Here is an 18125-nt window from a genome sequence, read left to right as displayed (position 1 = left end):
ACTGCTCTGGGTAGGGGATACAATGGACAGGTTTAGAATATTAGAAGTTTTTACTGAGAACTCTAATGTAGTAGCTACACTTTAGTGCAGAGTGATACAAAATCCAAGAGTCAATGTTCTCCCCACAAAGTGTATTCTCAAACTATAAAAATATCGTTCAACAACAAAAAAGAGAATTCCAAGCGATAAAGAATGCTTAGAAGAAAATCTGTGACATTTTTTGAGAATTGGCTCTTTCGCTATCACCAGGCTCAATTGTTTAACTGCAAGGCAAGTGTCGTGGTGCAGTGATGTCAAAGAAAACATTGGCTGTGTCACCAGCATTAACTATTTGCTTGGCAGAAGATATTAATGGTAGGGTTAGTATGTGTGTCTTGAGCATATATATGTACTGTCTGGGGTTGGGGGAACATGAGGATAGAAGAATGTGAGCCCATTGAGTTTGCACTGTGATACACACCTTCTCCAAATTGGATCTTATAACAATCATTGTTTAGATGATCACTTGATTTGGTGGGTAGCTAATATGGTATATTTATTTCAGTTTCACATCTTTATCATTGTTTTTATATAATGCTTAAATGGAGTTTCAGAACAGATATTTCCTTTTAAACTTTTTTTAAAAAAATCACAAATATGATTGGCTCATACACCCACATTTCACCTCTTTTCACCAGCACCCCCACCCATTCTCATTAGAAACATTTTGTTAAAAAATCAGGTGATCAAACTCGTAGAAACTGAATTGTAAGAAGTATAATGGGAAAAGGAATGAGAACCTGTGGCTATAGGGAGTTACAGAAGATAAACCATTTTTTAGAGCCATGGTTTATTTCTGACAGGAAAGGTAAAGCCATGCATTTATTAGAACAGGAAGCTAAGAAATTAAAGATGGAGATTGTCTAAAGTAACTGAGGCTGAACTGGAAGCCTTTACCCTGGCACACTCAAAAATCACTTTTGGTACTGTTGGCTGAGACTGGCCAAGGAATGTGCATCTCTGGCTGGATTTGGAGAGGACAGCTCACCCGCAACCTGAACATAGGTTCTGTAACATATCTCATTGTTACTCAGAAAGTTCAGTACTCAGGGCCAGCATGCTCCTGCTCATGCAGGATAAGCCACTCAGAGCAGACCAGCTGGAAGGATCAGGGATCCGAGCAAAGCCAAGTGTACTTAAGCTAAGCCACTTGTTCCTGGGTCATGCAGTTTGTTTTCTAATAAGCATCATTCCTGATCATGAGAGCAAAGGGATGAATGCTCCTCTTGGAATGATACAGGGGATCTGCCACTGGGAAAGTGTTGCTCAGTGTTAGAGTAGCAGCAATGACAGAATGACAGCGACTCTCTGAGTCAACCCAGTACTTTCAGTACCCCATCAGTATGTGAATAAAGGCAGCTAGAAAATGGACTCAATTCTGCAAGCCTTCATGGCAACAGCCCATATTAAGACTTCTAGAACAAGTTAAAAAAAAAATCTTCCATTTCCATCCATGCGTGGGAAAAGGGCTTTAGTATTGTTTAGGTTGGATGTTTAGGATGGATGTGTGTATAATAATAAAACGATAAGATATGCATAGTGGGGGAGTAAAGCCTCAGAGTCTTTCCAGTGTGGGGAATCCATTGTATCTTAGAACCAAGGGATTTGCTTAGATTATTGATCTACTAATTTTTTCTTCACTTATATTTGAATTTTCAATGATAGGACTTATTGGAATTTGGGGATAATTCTGTTGTGGTATTAAATAATATTCATTATTTAAAAACTCATCTTGGTATTGAGTTAGTGCATTGACTTCCAATGAATTGACATAAGCCCGTATTTCATTTTAACCAGAAACAAAAACTAGAAAATGTTACTCCCTAAATAGGCAATAATGTATTTTATAAGCACTGCAGAGATTTAGTAAAAAACATGTATGATTACTTTAGAAACAACTTCTGACACTTGAGGGTTACCCAGTGGTCTCCTTCCCATTCTTTATATGAGGTAAATGCAAACCAGGGAGCCACCGAGTAAACAGCCCTGAGTACATTTGTAATCTTGGCTCCATGGGAATGTCCTCGATTAAGATGAAAGAGGAATGGACTGATGTTTCTATTACAAGATCCTGTAATGCTAGACTTCTACATAGCTTAGAATAATGGTTGGAGGTTCATTCTTTGAGCAGAAAGGCTCAAATATTATTTCAGTCACTTGTAGCACCATTGGATGTGGGTGCACCCTTGGCCCAAAATACCATTTACATCATTATCTTGTCCTGTTGAAGACCTATGGCATGCAAGAAATTTAACATTGACTCAAAAATACATGTAGTATGCCCAGTAAAATACATTGGCTAGCATAAAAATCAAGGGAAACAGTAGTTTGGAATAGTGATCAACATTACTGGGGTTTTGAATTGTGAAATAATCAACAATCCTGCCCATCTTTTCTCGGAAGACAAACTTGAACTTGTCGCTGGTTTTCATTGTCAAGTCACTGTAGTCAACATTGTCACTGGAAATTTCAATGCTGGCAAAGCTGATCTTCCGTTTAAAGCTGGAGATGGAGCTGTTGATGATATTAGTAATACTGACTTCTTCCACTTCCTTCGTTGTCCCCTAGTTCATAGACAATGCAGTTAGCTTAAAAGACTTGACTCAGCAAAATAAGTAAGTAGGTAATGAGCTAATGAAAAGTTTAGAGGCCTAAGTATTGAATAATTAGGCTTAATAGAGCGTGGCATTGAGTGCTTCAGAAATTGGCCAATAAGCCAGGCTTGGACTCCTGTTACCCTGTTTGGAGACACCTATTTGTAGGTCACCAGCATATATAACAGGAGGAGTAACCATGGCCCACTGTGGATATCCTAAGCAGTGTGCCAGATGTGAAATGCTCAGGCTTCGAAGTTAGTGGACCTGGGTTCAAATTCCATTTGGCCTCTCACTATTGTGAAACTTTAGTCACCTCAATCCCTCTAAGACTTGATTTCCTCACCTGCCAAATGGTGATTGGTATTGCCATCTTGGGACTGATGGGAAGATTAAATGGTAAAAAATGGAAAGCATCTGGTAGGTGTTTGATGACTTCAGTTCTGTTCCAGGGAGAAGGGAGTAACTGATTATGAGAGATAATAGAAGTCAGCTGTGTCTTAAAGGCTTTGCCACCAAAGCAGAAATAGTGATGCTCCCTGCCATTGCAAGGAGTTGCCATTCTCCAACATGGCTGGGGTCAACTCCCAGGAATGTGGGAGTGTAGTGAAGTCAGAAAGAGTGTGGTTTGGATCCTTGGCCAGGCCACTTGCTAGATGTGGGGTCTTATGGGAGTTACCATATCACTGTATAGGACAATGAAATGAGTACCATTATTATCCCAATTTTACTCTTGAGAAATGTGCCACATCAATGAGTGGCAGATTTCTCAAGAGTAAAATTGGGATAATAATGGTACTCATTTCATTGTGTTGTTGGATGAACTAAAGAAGATGTTGATGGATGTTTAGGACACAGCGAGTACTCTGCAGTGCAGTGATTATCATATACACAGCAAAATAAGAGCTTTCTGGTGTCTTTAGAGGAGGCTGTCAGTATTTCACCAATGTCCATTTTGCCAATCTGGTAAATCCAGATATTTTGGGGGGGTGAGGAGGTAACTCAACTTCCTTCCTCCCTCATAAGGAAGCCTAAAGGAGCAAAATAAATGAAAGCCATGTTTCTCCTTGGCTGGCATATGTGGTCATTTGCCTTTGGTGCTTGGTTGACATGACCGTGAAACATTACTCACTGTAGCCAAACACAAGGGAAAAAGCAACTGTATCTTTGGGTCATTTGGATTTCTCATTCTTCACTATTAGATCCTTTGTGGTCCTAGCACTTTGCTAAAGGTGGGCACCTCTTCTGAACTGGATCCCTATCATTTTCTTGCTTCTTAGCATGAACTTTAGTATGCCATTATCTATCAAATTTGGCTTCCAAATAACACTAGGGGTCCATGGACCTGTGAAGAGTGATAGTTAAGAGCATGGTCCAATGCTCACTGCAAGTGGGAATAGCGGATAAGTGTCAGGCTTTGGAACCAAGTAGGCTTAGGTTGGAATCCCAGCTCTACCTCTTAGTATCCATATCCCCTGCGGTAAGTCTCTTTCCCTTCTTGTTATCAGATTTCATAAATTTAAAAAGGGAGACAACCTCATTGGGTTGTTATGAGCATTTAAAATAATATAATATTTGCAAAAGGCTTGTTACTGTGTCTGGCACATGTAAATGCTTGATGAATAATGACTATTATTATTATTTAGAGAGCTGGACTACAGTGTTCCACTGCTAAACCAAATAGTGACAGTTTTTCTCAATTAGCAGAAAAATATGCTAACCAAGAAATTTGTCACAATCTAATATTTCCATACATTTCTCAGTAAAGCATTACTTGTATAATTTAAGGATACAATAATGCAGCAAAAGAATTAAATAGTAAATATATATTAATCTGAAACTTGCAAGCAGCTGATCATGTTTTGTTCATATTGGATTCTTCATGGATGCTTGCTCCTGTGGTTGTGATTTTATGCTGCATACAGATAATATATTTTCTGCTGGAAAATTAAACATATTAATATCTCATTGTATTTGGTGAAAAGAATGGTCTTTTTCAAGGGGCACCATGACTTCCACCTGCTCCCACCTGAACAAGGATAAGACTCACTGGAGCACAGGGAATCCCTGGGGGTGGGGTGGGGATAGAAGCCAGGTCCAGCCCATGTCTACAGATCAGCACGTGGCACCAGTGATGGATCATACACAGGGCCCTCAAGACTCTTACCCTGTCTTTGGCTGCCATCTGCTGTAAGGAACTGTAGTGAGCAACTGCGTATTCCAGCAAGGCGCCAAACACGAAGCTAAAGCAGATCCCCAGGTACACATCGATGGCCTTGATGAAGCAGTTGGTGTTGGGAAGGGAAGCGCGGGACCCGATCATCAGCGTGGTCATCGATAACACGGTCGTCACTCCTGGGAAAACAGGCAGGGGATGTTCCTACAAAGTGACTGGTTAGTCCTCCACCATAGCCTGGCAGAGTGTCCCCATTTGAGAATCGGCAGGGTGAGGGCAAGACCCAGAAATGGAATGCATCTCATTTTGAAAAGTCTGCGACCTTCTAGAATAGGGTTGATTTGTCCATTTTGTACAGATATGAGGGATGTGTTTTTTTTTTTTTTTTTTAATGTTTCACGTTCTGTCTTCTCCTGGGAGGGGGTGATAAATACGCAAAAGAACTGACAATAGACCATCTAAGCACAATGATCCCTTACTTGTCACTGTAAAACTTAAATTTAAAAATGCACCACTCCTGGCAGGGCATGGTGGCTCACACCTGTAATCCCAGCACTTTGGGAGGCCAAGGTGGGCAGATCACTTGAGGTCAAGAGTTCAGGACCAGCCTGGGCAACATAGTGAAACCCCATCTCTACTAAAAATACAAAAATAAGTTGGGCATGATGGCACATGCCTGTACTCCCAGCTACCTGGGTTGCTAAGGCAGGAGAGTCGCTTGAACCTGGAAGGCAGAGGTTGCAGTGAACCGAGATCTCGCCAGTCCACTCCAACCTGGGCGACAAGAGTGAAATTCTGTCTCCAAAAAAAAACAAAAAAACCCAAACTCCTAAAGTAGTCTCTTTCTGTCTCTCTTTCTTTCTCTGTAGAAGAATCTCCCAAGAAAACAACTCTTGGAACTGCCTTAGGAATATCAATGAAGACAATGGTAAAAGGAAAAAAAAGTAAGTACCTGATAAGCCAGTTCTTAGAAATCTCCTGTTGGAGCTGCTTACCAATGCAAGTTCTTGCAGGGACTGAATCGAGAGAGATCCAAAATGAAACCCAGGACAACACCACCAGGAAAGTGGAAGGAACGTAGGTTTCCAAAATGAAATACAAAACATTCCTCCGAAGCTCAAACTGTAAGACCAATCTAGTGTAATTTCCTGAAAGGGTAAACAACAGATAGGAAATTATGTCTGTTCATGTAACAAGTAGTTTCTCTATGGGATACTTAACTATATGTACATTAAGCCGTCTGTCATTGATCTAAATCTGGTTATGTATGAACTATCATTATGATTTCCATGGGAGACATTGCTGTTGCATTGAATGGGATTTCTAGGGGCGCTGTCCTGTCTTATGTCCATCTTGGGCTTTTCTGAATCACAGTATTCCTACAGCAGTGCAATCAATGCTGGTTTTCTTGACGTCTGCCTCACTAGACAGTGAGTTCCTTGGGGGCAAACACTGAATCTTTCAGTTCTGCACTCACAAAGTAGTTGTTCAATAAATACCTATTTAATGAAGATTACCTGTGACCATCTGTTTCTCAAGGAATACTATGGAATAGACCTAATGGACCTATTAAATACAAGTGAATTTTTGATGATTTCAGAGGCACCCCAGATTTTATACTACTTCAGGGTCATCCTTAGGAAACTAGCAGTGTATTCTAGATGTGGGAAAGGCATGTGTTAGAGAGCTATCAGTAACAGAATTCTCTGTGGCAAATAGGCTACTGAAGCACAAAACATATGTCCATGGGTTAGAGTCCCAAGCTCTGCTCCTGCTGTGCTTCTATTATTGGGAGGTGAGCAGTAGTGGCCAGCATTGGTGTGGATGGATGAATGAAGAGGTTATCCTCTGGGAACAGGAAAAGTCTGGCTTAGATTGTTGTTGGGGAAAAACAGGATAGAGAATGGGAGCTGCTCCAACCCCCTGTCACCCCCAAATTAAAGCCTGAAATTAGAAATTATACCATTAAATAAACAACAGACATATGACTGGATAAATATAGTATAGAATAAAAATATGTACTTTTAGAGCTTGGTGAGACCCTAGAGGTTACTTATTATTTTACTTTATTGATGGGTAAATTGAGACACAGGAAGTTTTAGTGATTTAAAAAGGACCTGGAGTTGATGTTAGAAGAAAGAATAAAAACCAGGTCTTTTGCCCGTTAGTCCAGGGATGTTTTATCAGTCTACACTGCCTGCTTTATTTCCTTGATTTTGAAAGTCAATGTTTTAAAAACAAACAAGCAAAACTTAGAATCAACATTTGACTAAATAACGACCCTCTTTTCTACCTAAAGAGGGTGGTTATGTGCTACATGAGATTACATAATTTTGAAAACTGAAGCCATTTTTTATATGAACCCAACTTGGGAATCCAGATTTGGTAAACTATGACTGCATAGCCCTAATTTACAAAGTTGTCTTTAAAAATAAAGTGTATTTATTTGCCCATTATAAAAATAATACATGATAATTACTTAAAATTTGGAAAATAAGGCCAGGCTTGGTGGCTCATGCCTATAATCCCAGCACTTTGGGAGGCCAAGGCAGGTGGGTTGCTGGAGCTCAGGAGCTCGAGACCAGCTGGGACACATGATGTAACCTCATCTCTACAATAATACAAAAAATTACCCAGGCGAGATGGCACACACCTATAGTCCCAGCTACCACGGAGACTGAGGTGGAAGGATCACCCGAGCCCAGGAGGTGAAGTTTGCCATGAGCTGAGATTGCGCCACTGCACTCCAGCCTAGGTGACACTAGAGTGAGACACTGTCTCAAATAAATAAAATAAAATAAAGTAAAATAATAATAAATAAAAGAAAAAAGAAAAGAAAAACTTGGAAAATAAGAAAAGTAGGGGGAAAAAATCACCTTTCCTTCTATTCCAGTCTTTTCTCTATACATGGCCTTTAATTTCTAATTTTCACGTAGCCATGATCTTGGTGTGACATATGATTTTTAATGTCACCTAGGCTCAACTAAAATACACAGTAGGCCGGGCGCGGTGGCTCATGCCTGTAATCCTAGCACTTTGGGAGGCCAAGACGGGTGGATCACTTGAGGTCAGGAGTTCGAGACCAGCCTGGCCAACATGGCGAAACCCCCTCTCTACCAAAAATACAAAAATTAGCCGGGTGTGCTGGAGGATGCCTGTAATCCCAGCTACTCAGGAGGCTGAGGCACCAGAATCGCTTGAACCTGGGAGGCGAAGGTTGCAGTGAGCTGAGATTGTGCCACTGCACTCCAGCCTGGGTGACAGACTTTGTCTCAAATAAATAAAATAAAATACGTAGTAATTTTTTAGGGTGCAAATATTGATGAGAATAAGTATTCTTAATATTATCACAAGGAAGTGAGAGGAAAATGCCAGCTGCTTATATATAACATCACATCTTTCAAAACATGTCTATGTAAAATCGCCAAAGACCAAGAGATGCATTTCTGGTAAATGAAATGAATAAGTAATACTTCCTGCCACGTTTGCAATAATTAGAGTGTTCATGCTCTTGTTGGGCATTGCTGCTGTCTTCTTCATCTTTGAGCTGTATTCTTATTTTATTCTTCAGTGTCAGAGAACCAGTGTTCCAGTGAGAAATATGAATAAATTTTATGCATGATGGAGGCACGGAATTTGAGCAATCATTAGTAAATATCTGGAGGTACATGGTGCAAGGCTTCAGAGCTGGTCCAGAGGTCTGTTCCTCAGTGGACCATTTTAATACTGGGTGTGGAGGAGGTGCAATTGCTCAGCACAAACCCTACTGTCCCCCTCCACTGCATCCCAAAGAGGTAAAGTGAGAAGACGATATTTCTGACTCAGAGAGCAACCCTACACCTCAGTTCACTTATTTTTATTTCATACAGTTTGTCACATGAGTTACCTGTCTCCTGCTGCGATCTGGTGACTAAGGTGAAATACCGCTCTATGGTGTACTGGGCAAGCCGCAGGTGTTCCAGTCCACGCACAGAGTCGTTCCCTCTCAGCCAGGTGAACTCCACGTCATTTCCATCATAGCCCCCTAGCAAATAAAATGGAGCCCTGGTCAGTGCAAGGGTGTCCCAGATTGAACTGGTCTGGTCTGGAAAATGCTATAATATGGAGACAGCATGAGTTCTTCTTCATGGTGATAAGTCCAAGGACAATCCCATGCAGAACTTGGCATGATTTCCCAAGTGCAATTGCAATGTCTGCTCTGAATGAAATGACCTGCTAGGATGATTTGCCGTCAATTGAGAGCTGGTCTTGTGTTAGGTATTGCGTAGATCTGGCGGATGATAAGTCATTAGAAGTGGCCTCCCTCATTATTTAAATTACATTTATTAAGCACATATCTGTGAACACACAAAGATAGTACCTTTCAAGATTGTATAATAGCTCTGATGATATTTTCAGGGACTTAAGAACTGATCTGTTCATATTTCCATATTGGCATAAATGCAAAAACAAAAACAAAAAATCTGCTTTATTAAAGCCTGCAAAAATGCATGTTAGATAAGTCTCAAAGCAGTTTAATTAATATAGTTGATAATAGTAACAATAGTTACCTTTTGAACATTTATAAGTACTTTATACATTATGTCACTAATGTTCTTGTAAACTTGCAAGGTAGCCATTTCTATATTTCTTCAATTCTAAGATGGACATCTCTTTATATTTTCTGAAATTGAACTGGATCTTGTAGTTGATTTATATCTATATAATATATATAGTAGTGTATATATGTATTTTAATATATAGTAAAGCTTATATTTTTTCCTGAAATGTTGTTATTCAGTAAATGCTGTTCCATAGAACTCAGTCACTATAATGATTTTCCCACATTATTCTTGAAAACTCTCAGATTGAGAGGGGTTGCATAACTTTCTCAGGATGACGAGGCAAGCAAGAAACAAAGTTACCTTAGGAAAGTTTAATCCCAAAGTCTATGAGTGACGATAATAATAATACCTATCATTTAATAAGCAATTGCATTTCCAAGTGCTTTACAACATTATCATCTCATTTAACCCTCGATGTATCTCTTTGAGAAGATACATGAATGGTTCATAAGCAAACAAAAAGATACTCAACATCACTAGTCATTAGGGAAATGCAAATCAAAACCACAATAAAATGCCTCACACCCATTAGAATGGCTGTAATAAAAAAGACAGACAATAACGAAGGCCAGCACATGCAGAAGCTGGAACATTAGCTAGTGGGAATGTGAAATGGTACAACCACTTTGGAAAACAGTAACAAGGTAGCAATTTCTCTAAAACTTAAATATATATTTACCATTTGACCCAGCATTCCACTCCTAGGTATCTGTCCAAGAGAAATGAAATCCTGTCCACAGAAAGACTCACACACCAGTGTTCATAGCAGCACTACTCATAATAGCCAAAAGGTGGAAACCAAATGTCCATCAACTGATGAATCAATAAATAAAATTTGATATATATATCTATCTCACATGAATATATATATATGCATACAAAGAAATACTACTCAATAATAAAAAAGAATAAAGTACTGATGCAAGCCATAACATGTGTGAACCTCAAAAACATGCTAAGTGAAAGAAACCAGATGCAAAAGACCACATAGGGCTGGGTGTGGTGGCTCACGCCTGTAATCCCAGCACTTTGGGAGGCTGAGGCAGGTGGATCACCTGTGGTCGGGAGTTTGAGACCAGCCTGGCCAACATGGTGAAACCCTGTCTCTACTAAAAATACAAAAATTAGCCAGGCGTGGCAGCGCGTGCCAGCTACTTGGGAGGCTGAGATAGGAGAATCACTTGAACCCGGGAGGTGGAGGTTACAGTGAGCCTAGATTGTACCCCAGCCTGGACAACCAGAGCAAAACTCTGTCTCAAAACCAACCAACCAACCAACCAACCAACCAACCAACCAACCAACCAACCACATAGTGCATGATTCCATTTATAAGAAATATCCAGAAAAGGCAAATTCATACAGACAGCAAGTAGGTTAGTCATTGCCTGGGAGCTGGTGATGGGAAAGAGGTGTGACTACAGAGGGGTACAGGAGTCTCTTTGGGGTGATGGAAATATTCTAACAATGACATGTGGTGATGGTTGCACTACTCGGAAATGTACTAAAAATCTTTAAACTGTACAATTAAAATGGGTGAATTTTATCGTATATAAGTTATACCTCAATAAAGCTGTTAAAAAACAACTCTGAGTCACACACTATTATTCTTCCCACTTCACTGATAGGAAACTGAGGTCCAGAGACATTAGTTACTCACCCGGAGTCACAGAGCTAGTGATAGCAAAACCCAGTGATTTCAGTACCTGTGATCTTAAACATAAAGCTATATTGCCTTCATTTTCAAAGGCTACTGGGAAATGTGATGCCGGTGTTGGAACTAACATTTTGTTAAGTCTCACAGTACGGTACCCATTGTCTAGCAAAGGTTATCTCGCCCTCCCCAGGGAAGAGAAATATAGCCATGAACTCTTAGGGGATTTCCAGGTAAAAACTGTCTGTGGACTTTCTCTTGGAAGCATCCAAACGTGCACTAAAGCCAGCTGTCTAAATATGGCTACCATCACACATTAAAAAAAAAATCTGTGAAAGTGGGTAGTACAAGTTTCTACCTGGACACTCTGACTTTACAACTAGTAAATGCTCACAATCATTACATTATGGTCCCTCTGTCCCTGGGTGAATAAGGAAAACTGTGGGATATTATCAGTTCTTTTCTAGAGATGGTACTTAGAAAAAACCCATAGTGAGGTTTCTGTACTCAAACACTGCTAATAAACATTCAGAGAAATCTCCCTCCGCTCACTGGGGATGGTATATGTGAAACAGAGGCCGAACGGAGAAAGCTCCCTTCGCTCACTGGGGATGGTATATGTGAAACAGAGGCTGAACAGAGAAAGCTCCCTCCACTCACTGGGGATGGTATTTGTGAAACAGAGGCTGAGGTTTCCAGGAGAATCTGTCTCCTGGGATTTGAGATGAGTCCAGCCACGATACACGGAAGGTAATTGCTTTTTCCATGTGGGACTGAAAACGAGTTCTCTTTCTGATAACCTCAAGTTTTATTCTGCCACCAAGCAGCTGTATTGCTTCAAGAAGGTTCTGCATGCATTTAATCAATAAGATAATTAATCTGTTTGTCTGGGTCTTTAATTAAATGTCTGCTTCTGAAAAATGCCTTCTGCTTCATAATGGCTGTGCTTCTCAGATGTTGCCCACTTGTGACCTTACGTAAGGAGTGCCCACTGCTCTCCAGAGCTTGACTACAGTTTCTCCCTCCACACACAAGCCCTACCTTGATGCCTTAATAAATCATATCTGCAATGTTGTTTGCCTATCACAGGTGCCCCAGTTTGGTGGGCATTTCGGAGTGGTTTACTAAGGAACAATGGAGATTACTTAACAATGCTAGGGAGTTCATTCATCACACATCAGCTTAGAGTTAAATCCTCATTCTTCATCACAGGCAAATCCCCAGACTACAGTTTAGATGCCCATTTACTGGCATGACTGTGTGAGCTTTATATCTATCAAGCAATTTTTTTTAAAAGTTGGAAGCACGAGTGATAAATGTCAAGGATGGCTTTGCATATTTGCCATCCCTTCTGCTGTGTTCCTTCTTGTACATAATCCCCATCTTAGCAGATTCTGAGTCCCACTCCTTGTCTCTTGGTCTGTTCCAGCTGATGCCCTACGTCTCATTCCAAGTGACACTTTCCCTAGGAAAACTCTGACCCCCCTATTACTTTTCATTGTTGTAACTCATCCTGTTATAATTATTTAAAGTCCCGCACCCTCTATTAGACTGTGGAGTTCTCAAAGACTGCGGCATTACTTTTATCTGTGTATTGCAAACATCTACCACAGTACCTCACATAGAATAGTCATTTAATGGTTGAATGGATGAATTGAATGTATTTAAATGAGGATAGACAGATGGAACCCAACTAGCCATCCAGACTGGCTGGAGACTTTAGTGGGACAATATATAAAACTAAAGTATTAGAATGAGAAAAAAGACTTTCCTTAGCAGACACAGGAAAGGACAAACACTTGTCTTGGTCCTAAGTAATGCAAGAGAACTGGCACAGGGATATGTCTGGGACCACTGTGTGGTAATCAGGTTGCAATTCAGTTGAACATTCTGGCAGGATTTGGGGAATCCAGCAAAAGCATCACACAGTTACTCAATTTGGGGAACAGTGATGATAATAAACGGACACTGGAGAAATTGGGAAGGAGTTATTAAAAGATTTTCATTATCCCCATATTACTGTTTAAAAGCACTTTATGGTATACTCAGGAAAAATAAGCAGTTCAGATCATAAACAAGCCACTGGAACAAACGCCCTATGTGAGTTTGTTCCACTCCAGGCCAGTGGAAGTGATATTAGAGTTCAGGGAACTTTGGACCTTGGGGCCATTCTACTTGGGTTCAAGTCCCAGTGTGGCTACTTAACTTTCCCTTGGGAAAATTGCCAAATCCTAATGAACCTCAGTTTCTCTATCTGCAAGATGGGAAAAGCAATATATATCTCTCAGGATTGTTTGGAAGGTATCTAGTATAGTGCCAGACATAGATTAAGTAACTGTTAAATGAATGCTACAGTATTTATTGGGAAAATAATATTTATTACTATATATATATTTTTGAGATGGAGTCTTGTTCTCGTTGCCCAGGCTGGAGTGCAATGGCATGATCTTGGCTCACTGCAACCTCCACCTCCTGGGTTCAAGCAATTCTCCTGCCTCAACCTCCCAAGTAGCTGGGATTACAGGCACCCACTATCACACTTGGCTAATTTTTGTATTTTTAGTAGAGATGGGGTTTCACCATGTTGGCCAGGCTGGTCTTGAACTCCAGACCACAAGTAATCTGTCCACCTTGGCCTCCCAAAGTGCTGGGATTATAGGTGTGAGCCACTGTGCCCTGCCCATTTATTACTATTATTATTACTATTATTGTTAACAAAAAAGTTGTTTAGTCAAGGAGATTGGGGCAACAGCAGATTGAGGTCATAAAACACATTTTGTTGCCTGCTCCAAGAAGTCTTTCCCCACTAGCCTCTCTACTTCCTTTGCAATGGGGAGTGAGGTTTTTCTTATTATTACAGTGCTTTGCATAGAAAAAAGAAATAAAATAGTGTTTTAGACATGAAATCCTTGCCCATGCCTATGTCCTGAATGGTATTGCCTAGGTTTTCTTCTAGGGTTTTTATGGTTTTTGGTCTAACATTTAAGTCTTTAATCCATCTTGAATTAATTTTTGTATGAGGTGTAAGGAAGGGATCCAGTTTCAGCTTTCTACATGTGGCTAGCCAGTTTTCCCAGCACCATTTGTTAAATAGGGAATCCTTTCCCCATTTCTTGTTTTTGTCAGGTTTGTCAAAGATCAGATAGTTGTAGATGTGTGGTATTATTTCTGAGGGCTCTGTTTGGTTCCATTGGTCTATATCTCTGTTTTGGTACCAGTACCATGCTGTTTTGGTTACTGTGGCCTTGTAGTATAGTTTGAAGTCAGGTAGCGTGATGCCTCCAGCTTTGTTCTTTTGGCTTAGGGTTGTCTTGGCAATGCGGGCTCTTTTTTGGTTCCTTATGAACTTTAAGGTAGTTTTTTCCAATTCTGTGAAGAAAGTCATTGGTAGCTTGATGGGGATGGCATTGAATCTATAAATTACCTTGGGCAGTATGGCCATTTTCACAATATTGATTCTTCCTATCCATGAGCATGGAATGTTCTTCCATTTGTTTGTGTCCTCTTTTATTTCATTGAGCAGTGGCAACAAAAGCCAAAATTGACAAATGGGATCTAATTAAACTAAAGGGCTTCTGCACTGCAAAAGAAACTACCATCAGAGTGAACATGCAACCTACAGAATGGGAGAAAATTTTTGCAATCTACTCATCTGACAAAGGGCTAATATCCAGAATCTACAAAGAACTCAAACAAATTTACAAGAAAAAAACAAACAACCCCATCAAAAAGTGGGCAAAGGATATGAACAGACACTTCTCAAAAGAAGACATTTATGCAGCCAATAGACACATTAAAAAATGCTCATCATCACTGGCCATCAGAGAAATGCAAATCAAAACCACAATGAGATGCCATCTCACACCAGTTAGAATGGCGATCATTAAAAAGTCAGGAAACTACAGGTGCTGGAGAGAATGTGGAGAAATAGGAACACTTTTACACTGTTGGTGGGACTGTAAACTAGTTCAACCATTGTGGAAGACAGTGTGGCGATTCCTCAGGGATCTAGAACTAGAAATACCATTTGACCCAGCCATCCCATTACTGGGTATATACCCAAAGGAATATAAATCATGCTGCTATAAAGACACATGCACACGTATGTTTATTGCGACACTACTCACAATAGCAAAGACTTGGAACCAATCCAAATGTCCAACAATGATAGACTGGATTAAGAAAATGTCGCACATATAGACCATGGAATACTATGCAGCCATAAAACATGATGAATTCATGTCCTTTATAGGGACATGGATGAAGCTGGAAACCATCACTCTCAGCAAACTATCGCAAGGACAAAAAACCAAACACCGCATGTTCTCACTCATAGGTGGGAATTGAACAATGAGAACACTTGGACACAGGAAGGGGAACACAGAAAGGGTGGGGGGAGGGGGGAGGGATAGCATTAGGAGATATACCTAATGTAAATGATGAGTTAATGTGTGCAACACACCAAAATGGCACATGTATACATAGGTAACAAACCTGCATGTTGTGCACATGTACCCTAGAACTTAAAGTATAATAAAAAAAAATATATAAAACAAAAAAAAAACAAGAAAAAAGAAATAAAGTCTTTGTGATTTTTTAGACCTAAAAATGTAGCCCTGGACATATTTGCTGACAAATGATGAGTACATTGATAAAAAGCCCATGACCTTTTTCATCATCTTCTACTGGGACCTGTGGCTGATTTGATCTTGGGAGACTAAGGGTGGGTGGGTGGCAAAGAACATGGTCATAGAACTCATCTGGAACCATAGAACCTTTGAGAGTTAGTAATCAGATAGATGGCATAAATTAAATATTAAAAGTTTAGGTCTCAGGGGCTAGTCTATATTTGTTGTCACCGAAATGTTTTTTATAAAATGATTGTCCCACAAAACGCTCATGAAAGAAGATTCCATGGTTTAAAACGTTTGGGAAGTGCTACCACTCCTTCTTGGAATTTCACGTGGAAGTAACTTATTAGAGCCTGTTAAAAACTCTGCAGCAGGCCAGGCGTGGTGGCTCACGCCTGTAATCCTAGCACTTTGGGAGGCCGAGGCGGGCAGATCACGAGGTCAGGAGATCGAGACCATCCTGGCTAACATGGTGAATCCCTGTCTCTACTAAAAATACAAAAAATTAGCCGGGCGTGGTGGCAGGCGCCTGTGGTCCCAGCTACTCGGGAGGCTGGGGCAGGAGAATGGCGTGAACCTGGGAGGCAGAGCTTGCAGTGAGCCGAGATCACGCCACCGCAGTCCAGCTTGGGCGACAGAGCGATGCTCAGTCTCAAAACAAAACAAAACAAAATAAAATTCTGCAGCAAAGAAGAATGTTAATACTTAAGGCTTTATGAGTCATCTGGTCTCTATCACAAATACTCATCTCTGTCACCGCAGTGCAAAAGTAGCCACAGACAATATGTAAGTACATGGGCACGACTGTGCTTCAGTAAAACTTCCTTAGCAGAAACAGGTGATGGGGCTGGATTTGGCACACCAGCCGTTGTTTGCTGACCCCTGGCCTAGACCACCAACTACATTAAAGCATTTCCTTTGGTTTTCTTGTCCACTCATAGGTGGAGATATCTGGTACTAATGCATAATGGTTCTCCCCAAAAGATATTAGGCATGTCTTTGAGAAGTCTCTAAATCTGTCTGGAAGTAGAGTCAGAAGGGCTGAATCCACAATGAATCAACATTAAGAAAAGAAAGGTCACTATGTATGAGATACTTTTCTTGAATACACAGACCTCAGTCACCCAGGACAATCATCTCAGGAGCCTGTAGGATGTATACTTACAGCTTTCCAGCTGCAACTTGCATGTCTGTGTGTCCATGGGGTATTTAGACAGATCCATGTTACATGCAACAGTTGTTGTGATTCTAAGAAGGAAAAATGGGTTCAAAAACAGTATTATGAGGAAGTTATAGAAAGTTCACATTCTCTTCGAAGGCCCACTGAAAGAAGACTTTCACTTGAACTCTTAAATGAACATGTAGCTTGCAGTCTGCATCTAAAGCATCCTTGAGGTTCAGGGTGCTAAAGAATGTGCATGAGGCTTGGTTAAACCTGGGTCCAGAGTGGAGGAAGTTGAAATGCTGGCCATTCAAGGGGCAAAACTTCTGGCAGTATCACAGAACAGACAGATGCATTGGCTCAAGATGCTTTAGCATCCAGTTTTTAAATTTAATCTTCCTGACAGACCTGGGTGGGCCTAGAACAGTGTTCACCGTCACTATCGTCACCACCTGACAGCAGGCATAGGGACTTGCATAGGCTCACGTGGCTCTGAGTGGCAGAACTGAGGCTGGAGCCTAGGTCTCCTGGCTGTGCTCTTCTCATGAGGCCCTGCCTCCTCATGGGAACCAGGATGCAGAGGCAGTGGGGGCCCCAGGCACTGTGGCTTTGGGGGCTTAACCCCAGAGATATTCAATTAAAGGTCAGTTAAGCCCTCACAATGGAGATTGCATTCGCCGGGCCTCTATCTTCCTTTTTCTTCAGTGTCATACATTTTTATTCAGCATCCTTATTTATTAAGCACCGTGCTAGGTACTTGGGGGAAATGGAGGTGATTACAGAACGGTGCTCACCTCCAGGATGCTCACTCACACTCCCTTTAGGGAGACAGAGACTAACAATAGCTATGGTTTACTGAGTGCTTACTGTGAGGCAGTCCCTGGGCTGAGTGCTTTGCATGCATTACCCCTTTGAACAGCTCTACTAGGTAGGAAATATTTTAATTCTCATTTTACTGCTGATGAAACTGAGGCTCTGAGAGTCAAGTAACTTGCCTAAGGTCACAGAGCTGCTGAGGGACAGAGCAGGGACTTGTACCAAAATCTTTATGATTCTAGAGTCAGGCTATTAAAACATCACTCATTACTTGTAACCCTTACACAATATTGTGTTGTGTGCCATAATACAGACAGACACATGTGTACACACAAATGCATGCACACACTCACACACCCACATTCACACATTGCTGTGGGAACATGGGGAAGGGGAACATTAATGATGCTTGGAATTGAGGTCAAAAGAGAAGTCTAATTATGTTTCATGAA

The 18125-nt window shown here is 40.8% G+C and overlaps 1 protein-coding gene across 2 annotated transcripts in view; it reads right to left on the bottom strand.

Annotated features, from left to right (window-relative positions):
* Nucleotides 1-234: 234 nt before the first annotated feature.
* GABRP (gamma-aminobutyric acid type A receptor subunit pi) overlaps nucleotides 235-18125 on the bottom strand; it is a 30460-nt gene continuing 12569 nt past the window's right edge. For both annotated transcript variants that reach the window (XM_054489655.1, XM_054489656.1), the window contains 5 exons: nucleotides 16861-16943; nucleotides 8696-8833; nucleotides 5805-5957; nucleotides 4801-4988; nucleotides 235-2603 (listed from right to left, as the gene is read on the bottom strand). In XM_054489655.1, the coding sequence (XP_054345630.1) occupies nucleotides 2301-2603; nucleotides 4801-4988; nucleotides 5805-5957; nucleotides 8696-8833; nucleotides 16861-16943 (865 nt within the window). In that variant the 3' untranslated portion in view covers nucleotides 235-2300. The remainder of the gene's footprint in view (nucleotides 2604-4800; nucleotides 4989-5804; nucleotides 5958-8695; nucleotides 8834-16860; nucleotides 16944-18125) is intronic.

The sequence above is a fragment of the Pongo pygmaeus genome, chromosome 4 (assembly GCF_028885625.2).
Source record: "Pongo pygmaeus isolate AG05252 chromosome 4, NHGRI_mPonPyg2-v2.0_pri, whole genome shotgun sequence".
Classification (NCBI taxonomy): domain Eukaryota; kingdom Metazoa; phylum Chordata; class Mammalia; order Primates; family Hominidae; genus Pongo; species Pongo pygmaeus.
The sequence above is the reverse complement of the archived record's forward strand: the minus strand, read 5'-3'. Positions and strand labels throughout refer to the sequence as shown.